Source organism: Mastomys coucha, unplaced genomic scaffold (assembly GCF_008632895.1).
Source record: "Mastomys coucha isolate ucsf_1 unplaced genomic scaffold, UCSF_Mcou_1 pScaffold21, whole genome shotgun sequence".
NCBI classification, from domain to species: Eukaryota; Metazoa; Chordata; class Mammalia; order Rodentia; family Muridae; genus Mastomys; species Mastomys coucha.
The window spans coordinates 116,970,692-116,982,605 of record NW_022196904.1 but is presented as its reverse complement, the minus strand read 5'-3'; the positions used below and the strand labels follow the sequence as shown (position 1 = coordinate 116,982,605).

Sequence of the window (11,914 nt, the reverse complement as noted above, 5' to 3'; positions counted from 1 at the left end):
CTGAAATCAGACCAGAGTGAATGTTCATAAGCCAACACTGTATTCACCTTACTGGTGGCTTTACAGGCGACAATAAGCATGATCTCTGACTCCAGCCTCCCCTTACAAAGCGGGTTTCTCAGCTCCCGACATCCCTCCCGCCTTCTTACCTGAGTCACCACCCTTGTCCCAAGACTCCCAAAACTCCGCCCCATGGAGCGCCATTCCTAGGCCCTGCCCCATCCCTAAGCCCCGCCTCTAGGCCCTGGACCCCGCCCTCACGCCAGGTGCTGTCCGGCCGCCGGCACAGGTACGTTTCTCCGATCTCCACGGTGACTTCTGGCTCACCACGCGCCGGAGTCGGCGGGGAGACCCTTCCCGGGGACCGGGCAGGCCCCTCGACTGCTACATTTTCCCCCGGACCGGGCTCTCCCTCCCCTACAGTTCCTGAAGTTGTTGCAGCAACTGCGGCTGTTGCTCCCTGTGCCGCCATTGCAGTGCCGGAAGTGATTATCCAGAGAGGCGCTTTTACTTCCGGATCGTGGGGGCGGGCATAGCCTGAGTGCTGGAGGTGGGGAGACTGTGACGTGGCAAGGTTTTGTTTTGTGGTGCGTACTCTGTGGGACTGTTGTTACTAGAAATTGGCCTTACCCGATTTTTTTTCCTTTTTTTTTCTTGAGACAAGGTCTAATTATACAGTCCTAACTGACTTGGAGCTATGTAGACCATCCTGGCCTCTAGATCCACCTGCCTCTGCCTTTTGAGTTCTGGTATTTAAAAGACATGCCCCGCCAGACCCCGCCTCAATCCGATTTTTGTCGAATTGACGTACTTGCTGACCTAGCTCCTTCCACCTTAGGTTCCTAAATGCTGGGACTAAAGGCGAGCACCACTATGTACTTCCTTTCCTGTTTTTTTGAAAAAGGCTTTCCTCAGTGGGTAGCCTGAAACTCATTGAATGTGCGGCAGTTTTCTGGGGATTGCAGTTGTACTCTATCATAGTCTCAAGTTTTATGGGATGCTCGAGGGCCAAAACCCAGTTGAGACAGGGAAAGAACAGGGTGTGCCAAATAAACTACCTTCAAAATAAACTTTTTTTCTCTTTAAGAATTTCTAGACCGGGCGGTGGTGGCGCACGACTTTAATCCCAGCACTTGGGAGGCAGAGGCAGGCAGATTTCTGAGTTCGAGGCTATCCAGAGAAACCCTGTCTCGAAAAACCAAAAAAAAAAAAAAAAAACACCACAAGAATTTCTTGTAGCCCCTGCGAACTTAAAGCCGAGTGTGGTCAGGGAGAACCTTGAGTGGCTGTCCAACCTCCACCTTCCAAATGTTGAGGTTAGGCTGTCACCACACCAGGTTTATGCGCTGCTAGGAATTGTACCCGAAGCTTCATTACTGCCAGGCAGTACCACTGAACATCTCCAGCAAAGAAGGGTTTGAGCAGGGATACAATGAAGAGCTATCTTGGCAGTGCCTGGAGAATCTTTAGTGACCCTTCTCTGATTATAGTATACCAATTCTCTGAGACTCAGTAAAGGTTAAACCATATATACATATGATTAAGTCATAGATTTATATAAGCTATATAACAGCATTCAAGGTAAACTTATGGATAGATGAATTGGAGGGACGCGCTGTTTAACTCCGCCTTTCTACTCCCCACCCCCCACCATCAGGTAAGATGTGTTTTCCTTCATTACTGTGTTGGGGCACCTAACACCTTTAATAGCCTGCCCAGTGCATAATACTTTAGGAACTGCATCATAGACAAACTAATTGATGAAAAGAATAAGCATTTTTAGTGTAAGAACTTTGTGCTTGAGCTTTGTAGAATTGAGAAATAGTAGTGATTAGGAATCGGTATGCACCCCTAAGACAATGGCCACCAATCTTTGATCACCTTATACAAGCTGCCATTAAATTAACTTGCCAGCAAGATGGCTTTTTTAGGGATGATAATGCCTGGCAGCCAGTTCCTCATTAGCTGGCTTAATGGGATAAAGTTCCTTTTCTCACCCCCTATTGTTTAGACTGACTGGCTCCTGCCACATGTTTGCACACCCAGCATGTACTGTTAACTTTTACAGTAGCACATAACGTAGTGTGAGTCGGACTAGGAACTGGGTAAACGTCTCATTTAGACATTCTCTGAAAGTTCTTTGATTCATAATTTGGTTATCCGTGTTCATAACAGTTCTTAAGAGAGAGGCAAGCTTGAGGTTGGAACTCAGAAATATCTGACCATTGTATACCTATGTGAGATGACATTGGGAATAGAATAAACCCTTCAATGTGCGGCACTGGGGAGAAGCTGGCTAGGTGACTCAGCGTGCACTGCTCTTGTAGAGGATCTCAGTTCTACTTCCACATCAAGCAGCTTTCTGCTGCCTGTAACTCCTGCTCCAGGGGATCCTGAACTCCTCAGGACTCCACAGGCACCTGCAGCAGTGAGCACAAACCCACAGGGAGACACACATACAGAAAGAAGAGAGAAGGCACTGGGAAAAACCGGTTACTTTGCTGTTGGGCAGTACAGAAGTTCAGGGCAGGATAATACCAGGTGTCTGGCATCCTAAGAATGAGAAGATACAACCAAAGGACATCTCCCACTCCAACCCTTTTCAGGATTGTTATTGCTTTTGCCCAGGCTTCTCCTACCTCACTTGACACTTCACCCGACATCTTTACTTACAGATGATGTCCTTCCTAGGTAAGGACTAGCCTAGGCATAGTAAATAGACATACCATGCTGCCTCCATGCCAGTGTCAGTCATGATTAACATGTAAATCCAACCGTTTTTCCTAGAACTCTGTGGGGGCTGAACTCAGACCCCCACCACTTACTACTATTGTGTTTATGAGTATGGACGTACATGTGTGCAGGTTAGAGGACTTGGCAGGACCCACTCAGTTCTCTCCTATGACGACCTCTAAGGGCACAACTTAGTGAAAAGTGCTTTTACTTACTGAGCCATCTCACTAGGTCTGGATCCTTTTTGTTGCTTCGGATGCTATATCTGTGTCGTTTCTCTGTGTGGTTCACCTATAGGTACTTTCAAAGACTAGAACATGAGGCCCTTCTTGACAGCTGCCTGTTGAGACGGGGTTCTGCCAAGCGGCCCAGGTTGGCCTAGAACTCATGATACTCCTGTGTAAGCACCCCTAGTACAAGGACCACAATTGTGTATCATATTTGATTCTACCTGGAAAGGCTAAAATTTTCAGTGTAGGGATGTAAATACTCTCCCATCCCCACGTCCTGAAATGGGGATTGTCAAGTGAGGGAATTAATTACCATGGAGCTCCATTCTTATGTGTACCTGAGGGACAATGTACTAGTTCTGGACTTCTCATTATGGTCATTTCCTAGACCTCTCCCCTTTCCTTTCATGCTTCTCCTACTCCCTTTTGGAAGTACATGTACACAGGCACATACACACACACAGGCACACACAATATGAAACTGAGCATTGCAGTACCCTAAGCCCTGGTTCCACTTTAACACATTATTTGGGTACAAATCCTTCCCAGGATCGGCTTCTAGAGTACCCAACCTGAACCATTCTTTCCTATCTTAAAACCCATCCACAGAGCCCTGCCTCCAAGAAAAAGCCCGTACTCCTCACACCGCGCTCTGACTGTTCCCCACCTCTCTGACAGACAGCAGGATTCTCAGCGTCTTAAGGCACTGTAGTTTCCCACCACCTTCCATTTGGCCCCCAGATACAATTTTCTGTTTCCCTCAATCCCACAGTTCTATCCATGAGAGGCAAGAGATGGTATTGACCCACACCTGCCTCAAGAAGAGAAGTGACAGGGATCAGTCATGAAATCAAGAGCTAGGTCTATCTCAGCACTTAGGAGGCAGAGGCAGGAGGGAGCACAGCAAGTTCAAGGCAAGCCTGGTCCAGAAGTCAAGTTTCAAGCCAGCTAAGGCTATGCAGAGAAATCGTCTGAAGAAAAGGCTGGGATATGGCTCACTTGAAGAGTGCTTGTGTAGCATGCAAGAAGCTCTGGGTTCTAACCTTATCTCAGCATAAAGACTGGTGTGACATGGGACATGACGATGATCAGAATTTCAAAGGTCATCCTTGACTGACAGTAAGTGTGAAGCTAGCCTGGGCTACACAAGACCCAACTCAAAGACTACATAATAAAATAAATAAATAAAACGCAAACAAAAAGATCTGATTCTTCTATCCAGTCCCACCAAGCAAGCCCATAGATCCTACACAGTGGGGAGGGTTCAGTTCAAAGTTCATCTGAAGTTCTGTTCTACACAGTTCTGCTCAAATCCCTGGTCCTCCCTAAGAAAATTTCTCTGTATCTGTCTGAGGTACTCAGGTCTCTGCATAACCTCAGGCATTTCTTTTTGTAGCCACAGTGGGCAGCCAGTATTTTTAACCTCATGCAAGCTCAGGAATCAGGTGGCTTAAAGACTGCCCAGTCTAGTGACCTTTACCTCTAAAACCCGTGACTGCCAGGAAGGGAAGAGTCAGGCCTGAAGCTAAGTCTTTTGGGGCCTCTAATATCGTCTGGGGCCCAGAAAGATTTGTTCAATGAGCAGAAGTTGCCAAAGTCACTCCCGCTCTTGCCAAGTCAAATAGGCGAGAACCTTGGAGTCACTTCTGCCACAGTGCCAGGACAGCCAGAGACTGGATGTGACCAGGTTAACTCCCAAGGCCTAGGGAACCCAAAGTGGGGCAGAAACAAAAGCTCGCCTGCCTTCCCAACATTTGGGGCCCAAGAGGGCATTCAAAATGCAAACTTTAATAAACAGCAGGTCAAATAAGGACTCCTCAAGAGTAAGCACAGCAGAGCTGGCATTAGAGGCCTCAGAGGGTCCTGCTTCATCCCCTCCAAGACTGGGAGGCAGAAAGCAGTGAGCCTTGTTGAGGAGGAGTGGTGCCCAGCTCCATCTAAGTCCACCCGTCTGAGGCCCTAAGCTCCACGAAGCAGCAGTGTGTGGAGCACAGCGGCCCCCTTGCGGGCCCAGTAGGTCCTACGAGGAGTGTGGCAGGCTAGTCAGCCAAAATCCACCGTCATATTCTGAAGCTCTCCTCCCGGCCATCAATGTGGCGGAGCCGTAGGTAGACATCTGTGCCAATGCCCTGCAGGGACTGCAGCTGCAGGGAGCCACCGAGATACTCCGCATATGCCCTGGACGTGGGCAGCCCGAAGCCAAAGCTGGGAGCAGTGGATAGGATAGGGGTGTCAGAGGCCTGAGTGTCCTGGTCTACCCCTTTCCCTCCCATATTGGGCAGGTGGGGCCTTACCCATGCATAGGTCCTGACTGGCCACCACTGTGCATATCCAGGTGGCCGAAGAGGGGGCTGATCCGGGGGTCCTGGGTGCTGGCCTCAGCTGTGGTGAAGTGGTAGTCCATGACCCGATCCAGGTCCTTGTGAGCGATTCCTCCACCCCGGTCTGAGATCCTGGTAGGATGTTGAGAACACGGACTTGGTCAGGTCTGATTGGTCTCACTAGCCCCCTAAGCAGACAGCGCTGGGTCTATTCCTGTTCTTTCTAAAGGTGGAATGTGGCCTGGGCCACTGTGTCTGCTTTCTACTTTCCCATACAATCTGACATTGACTTTTACACTCAGCAAACACCATCCCCCAACTGCAGGGCCCTCAGCTGGCCCCAAATCCATAATGCACAGCTCCTGGCAATTTTAGGATCAAGTATCTTTTCTGACCAGGTCCACATCCCAGATCAGGGTAGGTTCTGGTTTGAGGTCCTATAGCAAATTAGAAATAGTGCCCAGAATCTTCATCTAACCCAGCCCAATTCTGTTTGAGCAAACCTGATGATGAGATCAATATCATTATTGGCGATGGTGATGACCACATCTGGTACATTGTAGGGAGTGTCTAGGTGACTCTCCATTGTGGCTCTATTCAAGAGAGAAAGGACAATAGGTGGTGGTGTCCTAGTTAGTCCTCCTCACACACCCAGCACAACCAGCCAGCCCACCTCATGGCGTTCTTGAGCAGCTCAGGCAGGATATAGTCCAGCGGCATGGGAATGAAGGGGAAGCGGGCAGCCACGTGTCCGTTGATGCGGACTCGAGGGGCATTGCCATACTTGTGTTCACACAGGCGTCTGTGGATAGAAGGGTTCAGTATGTGTCCCCAGAGTGACAGTTCTTAACTTAAAGTAATTCTTCTTCCCAGGGGCATCAGGCAACACGTGGATATACTTTTGCTCTTTGCACTGAAGGGCATTTCTGGTGTCAAATGAATAGAAGCCAAGGGTTGTTCTAAACAGACTAAAATACAAAAGAGCCCTCCACTAGTTTAAGATGTCAATAGGGCTGAAGAGATGGCTCAGTGGTTAAGAGCACTGACTGCTCTCCCAGAGGTCCTGAGTTCAGTTCCCAACAACCATCTGTAACGGGATCTGATGCCCTCTTCTGGTGTGTCTAAAGACAGCAACAGTGGACTCATATACATAAAATAAATAAACCTTTAGGAAAATAAAAAAATGTGCCTAGTGGGGCTGGAGAGATGGTTCCTGGTTGTTAGGAGCACTTGTTCTTGCAGGGGACTCACAGCTGCCTATAACTCCAGCTCTAGGGGCACCCCTGTGGCACCAAGCACAAACATGGTTCACATACACACATGCAGACAAACCCTCATGTACATAGAAAACAAGTAAATCTGTAATCCCGGCACTAAGAAGACTGAGATAGGAGAATTCTAAGTCCCAGACCAGCCTCGCCTATAAAGTGAAATCTTGCGGGCTGGTGAGATGGCTCAGTGGGGAAGAGCACCAACTGCTCTTCGGAAGGTCATGAGTTCAAATCCCAGCAACCACATGGTGGCTCACAACCACCCGTGATGAGATCTGACACCCTCATCTGGTGCATCTGAAGACAGCTACAGTGTACTTACATATAATAAATAAATAAATCTTAAAAAAAAAAAGTGAAATCTTGCCTTAAAAAAAATAAATAAGCAAGCAAGTAAGTAAATCAGGGTCCATTGAAATGGCGCTTTGGCCAGGCATGGTAACACATTTTTAATCCCAGCACTTGGGGAGGCAAAAGCAAGTGAGTTTGAAGCCAGCCTGGTCTACAGAGTGAGTTCTAGGCTAGTCAAGCCTACAAAGTGAGACTGATCTCAAAAAAGAAAAGTAAAGAAATGGTTTAATGAATGAAGGCGCTTGCTTCCAAGCCTGACAACCCCTGGTCCCACATGGTGAAAGGAGAAAAGTGACACCCATCAAGCTATGAAACACACCCACACACATGCACATATCCCTACACAAATAGTTAAATATAATTAAAAAAAAAAAAAAGCAAAACTGGCTGGAGAGATGGCTCAGTAGTGAAGAGCACTTGCCCTTATAGAGGACCTGGGTTTGGTTCCTGGCACCCACATGGCGATTGTCGACATCCTCTTATTTCCTCTGTGCCTCTGCACACAAATGGTGCAGACACACATAGAGATAATTTAATTTTGAAAGAAAATCAAAATAAAGAAGAAACCCTGTCCCAGACTATGCAAGGACTCAGACTGAGGCCTGCCCTGCCCGAGCCATGCCCCCAACGTTTTAGTCTCACCTGGCAAAATCCACCCACTTCTCGATAATCTTCTTAGGCGACAGACGAGTGCAGATGATGCCAACAAAATCAGGCTGGCAGGAAAGAGAAGGTCAGAGCTAGCAACACTTCCACCCAACTTCAGCTGCCAAATCCCACAATTTCTGGAATGCCAGAGCAGCCCCAAAGCCCGTCCCCAGCCCCAAGGGGCCGTGGTTCAGGCGCCTTTCCCCATTAAACATTCTCAGATCAGTCTTGGGTCTCGGCTCCACCTTGTCTTCATGTAGTGCCAAGTGGTGAGTAGCCAGCATTCGGATCCCAAGTCTTGACGTCAGTGTTTTATCCAAGAAGTACCGGACCAGCTTTTCATCCTATAAAGAGCGCGTCTCAGAAACCTGTCCCCTTCGCAACCCTCCTCCTTTGCCAGGCCCATTCTCTGTCGTCTCTGACCTGGATGTGTTTCCGGCTCTCACGAAGACCCTCAGCTAACAGGGTCACCACATCCTTGTGGTCATCCAGCAGCTGTCTCACCAGCTGGCAGTACTGGGCCTCATCTGCCTGGTCCTTGATCTGCAGGTCACAGAGTTATGAGCACGGGTAGTCCAGTCCTGACCTTGGCCCCTTACCCGACTCAGCCCAGCCTCACCGGAGGGAAGTCTGTCAGCTTCTGGAAGGCCCGGATGTATAGCTCGTGCTGTATGGAGTAAGTATGGGAATTCACAGGGCTGCCACAAACACTTGAGTAGAAAACAGTACCCATAGGGATCAATGCTCAACTCAGTAAGCTCCAAGCCCCAATTGACCCTTCCAGCTCTCATGAATATGTAGTCTTGCCCTCTGATGTTCTGAGGCTTGGTCCTATCCAGACCTGAAACCTTTTGGCAGGCCTGGGCTCCCTCCCCCATTTGCCTTGTGGGCAGTGTGCACACTGACTGAAGGTCCCCTCCACCTTACCACATGCAGTATGGTGGGGTTGCAACCAATAATGAAAGGAAGGCTACGGAAGCCCTTGATGCGGTGGGCGATCCTCACTGGTAACTCTTGTTGCAAGTAGCGGCCACTTTTCTGTAACAAAAGGAGGAAAGGGCCTAAGCAGCTGGCTAAAATCCCTGGAACAGAGAAGGAAAGAGAGAGCCTTACCAGAAGGTGGCTGCCATCCTGTGAGCGACCAGAATAGAGCATCATGGTGGGAGTGAGGCGGACTGAGGGCTAAAAGGGAAGATACACTTTGAGTCCCAGACATTCAAGACCCAGCCACCCCATATTAGCTCAGCCCTTTTCCATAAGACTTATTCCAAATCGACTTCTGCGAGTCACCCCGCCTACCTTCTCTGCTGCCACATCAATGGCTGACTGGTTGTAAAAGGAGGTGACAGTCTTGGAGCGTTCCCTGGCCAGCTCTACATGGTGTGTATCGGTGGCTGACGTTGAGCGAGCACGGAGTGACAGTGAAGACCCCAAAAGGGGCCAAAGTGAAGACCCGCTCCGAGGGCCACCGCCCAGCACTGAAGTCAGTATCATTGTCCTGTTTCCTTTGTTGAACTAGAGTGACACTATAGAACTAAGCACCCGACAGGCAATGGTGACCCCAAAGTGGGAGTAAAGAGAAAGTGAGTGGACAGGGTTTTCTCCGGATTTCAGGGATGTGGTTCCCTCGAGGATGCTGACATGCTCGGCGCCGCCACAGCAGCTTCCATCTATTGGAGTGGTGGAAGGAGGTCGTAAGGATCCGAATCCAGATGGTTTGCACTATTTCTCCAAGTGCGCACCAGTAGATCCGGACAATCTTGTCCAGCCCTTACAACCACCATCTCCTGAGATACAATCAGGTTGAGGTTGGACAACACATTCCAGGTGTTCTACTCTTCTATGTAGAACAGCCTAAAGGCTTGTGTGTACTCAAGGAAGCGGGTGGAGCAATCTCCAGTTTATTCTACCCATAAAACCTCTTCCCAGCTTCCTCGGGTTCTGGACACCCCCATTCAGGGGCTGGATCTGATCCCTACTCGGCGTTAGAGGACCTGAGACTTTGAAGACTGGCCTGCGTCCCTGCAACAAGAATAGCGCACGGGAGAACAGGGTTCATGCAGCAAAACTGCGGTCCCAGAGTTCTCCACTGGAGCTCCCCTCTCTGCAGGGTCACTTAGTCTGGCCAGGGTCCCCCCATATGGTAGATGCCAGCCCCGGCCCATGCGCACTGCCGTCAGAGGTGGACGCTGAGGACCTATGCTGCTGAGCGTCCGCCGGAGGGGGTCTGTGTGAGCTACAGTGAGTTATTCCACTTACCGCGAGGCAAGACGCTGGGCCCGGGTCCGAGCGGAACCCCGGGAGCAGTCGACTCGCCCGGCTAGCGGAGCCCGCCTTCGCCCTCCCCGGCTGTAACATCGCGCGGGCTGTGTGTGCCCAGTGCCTCCTGGGAGTTGTAGTTTGACCACAAGAACTCGAGTAGGCTCCTGCCCTCCTGCACCAAAAATCTTTAAATGTGTACAAAATAGACCCTGCTTGTTTCTTCTGCCTTTTTTTTTTTCGAGACAGGGTTTCTCTGTGTAGCCCTAGTTGGTGTTTGGTTTTTTGTTTATTTTTATGTGAGTACACTGTAGCTGTCTTCAGACACACCAGAAGAAGGCATCGGATCCCATTACAGATGGTTGTGAGCCACTATGTGGTTGCTGGGATTTGAACTCAGGACCTCTGGAAGAGCAGTTAGTGCTCTTAACCACTGAGCCATCTCTCCAGCCCTTGGTATGGTTTTGATTGGTGTTTTGAGACCAATCTCAGATAAGTGCGTCTCACTATTGTAGACAGACTGGCCCTAGAACTCTCTGGCTTCAGCATAGCAGTCTGATCCTTCTTACTTCAGCCTCAGTTTACTGGCAGGTGCCACCACATGTGAGTTCACTGTAGGTTTTAATTATGCTCTTCGCCTTAGACCCCTCTGGCTCTAGTGATTGGGAAGATGGACCAGATAGCAAAAAGAAGAGAGGAGACAATTGTACTGGCTGGTTTTGTGTCAACTTGACACAAGCTGGAGTTATCAGGGAGAAAGGAACTTCAGGTGAGGAAATGCCTCCATGAGACCCAGCTGTAAGACATTTTCTCAATTAGTGATCAACGGGGGAGGACCCAGACCCTTGTGGGTGGTGCCATCCCTGGGCTGGTAGTCTTGGGTTCTATAAGAAAGCAAGCTGAGCAAGCCATGGGGAAGCAAGCCAGTAAGTAACATCCCTCCATGGCCTCTGCATCAGCTCCTGCTTCCTGACCTGCTTGAGTTCCAGTCCTGACTTTCTTTGGTGATGAACAGCAACATGGAAGTGTAAGCTGAATAAACCCTTTCCTCCCCAACTTGCTTTTTGGTCATGATGTTTGTGCAGGAATAGAAAAGCTGACTAAGACAACAATTAAGAAGAAAGATAATCAGAGGAGATTTTCCAGAGTGTATGTAGTGATTTCTTTTCTTCTCTTTTTAATATATTTTTTAAAAAAGATTTAATTTATTTATTTACTTATTTATTTTATGTGAGTACACTGTTCCTATCTTCAGACATACCAGAAGAGGACATTAGATCTCATTATAGATGATCATGAGCCACCATGTGGTTGCTGGGAATTGAACTCAGTACCTTCAGAAGAGCAGTCAGTGCTCTTAACTGCTGAGTCATTTCTCCAACACCCATGTAGTGATTTCTTTTTTGTTTGTTTGGTTGGTTGGTTTTGTTTTTGTTTTTGTTTTTGTTTTTTTGAGACAGGGTTTCTCTGTGTAGCCCTGGCTGCCCTGGAACTCACTCTGTAGACCAGGCTGGCCTAGAACTCAAGAAATCCACCTCCTATGCCTCCCAAGTGCTGGGATTAAAGGCATGTACCACCACCGCCCGGTGTAGTGATTTCTTAATATTTAAAAATAAAGTGTTGGGCTGATGAGATGGCTCAGTGGGTGAGAGCACTGACTGCTCTTCCAGAGGTCCTGAGTTCAAATCCCAGCGACCACATGGTGGCTCACAACCATCCCTAATGAGATCTGATGCCCTCTTCTGGTGCGTCTGAAGACAACTACAGTGAATTACACTGGAGCAAGCAGGGTGAAAGATCGCGGCAGAGGTCCTGAGTTCAATTCCCAGCAGCCATACACATGATGACTCACGGCCATCTGTATAGCTACAGTATACTCATACACATAAAATAAATGAAATAAATTTTTAAAAAAATCTTTAAAAAAAATAAAGTGTTAAAAAAAAAAGCAGGGGTTTCCTTTGAAAATGTCCTGTCTTGGGGGTGGAATTCCTCCTGTAGTTGACTGGCCTGACTGCACAGACACCTTCCCAGGCTTCCAGACTCTCCATCTCCTACTTGATTCCTCCTCAAATTGGATCATACCCCCTTACCACACACA

The 11,914-nt window shown here is 48.6% G+C and overlaps 2 protein-coding genes across 2 annotated transcripts in view; both read right to left on the bottom strand.

Moving 5' to 3' along the window:
* Kat8 (lysine acetyltransferase 8) overlaps positions 1-533 on the bottom strand; it is an 11,884-nt gene extending 11,351 nt beyond the window's left edge. Inside the window, exon 1 of the mRNA XM_031388452.1 lies at positions 262-533. Coding sequence (XP_031244312.1) covers positions 262-472 — 211 coding nt within the window. The 5' untranslated portion in view covers positions 473-533. The remainder of the gene's footprint in view (positions 1-261) is intronic.
* Positions 534-4,716: 4,183 nt separating this feature from the next.
* Positions 4,717-9,933, bottom strand: Bckdk (branched chain keto acid dehydrogenase kinase). The gene is made up of 12 exons (XM_031388451.1): positions 9,814-9,933; positions 8,854-9,224; positions 8,668-8,736; positions 8,482-8,592; positions 8,174-8,221; positions 7,978-8,097; positions 7,800-7,898; positions 7,549-7,622; positions 5,958-6,086; positions 5,788-5,877; positions 5,258-5,416; positions 4,717-5,168 (listed from the first exon to the last, which is right to left on the bottom strand). Exons 2-12 carry the CDS (start codon positions 9,046-9,048, stop codon positions 5,024-5,026), a joined length of 1,239 nt encoding a protein of 412 aa, XP_031244311.1. The 5' UTR covers positions 9,049-9,224; positions 9,814-9,933; the 3' UTR covers positions 4,717-5,023.
* Between the last annotated feature and the right edge of the window lie 1,981 nt (positions 9,934-11,914).

Excerpts from the sequence above, each read along its gene's own strand:
- Bckdk (XM_031388451.1), bottom strand. The coding sequence starts at position 9,048 with ATGATACTGACTTCAGTGCTGGGCGGTGGCCCTCGGAGCGGGTCTTCA. Across the intron at positions 8,737-8,853 it reads TTGATGTGGCAGCAGAGAAG|CCCTCAGTCCGCCTCACTCC; the intron begins GTAGGCGGGGTG and ends CTTCCCTTTTAG. Across the intron at positions 7,623-7,799 it reads TGGCACTACATGAAGACAAG|CCTGATTTTGTTGGCATCAT; the intron begins GTGGAGCCGAGA and ends CTTTCCTGCCAG.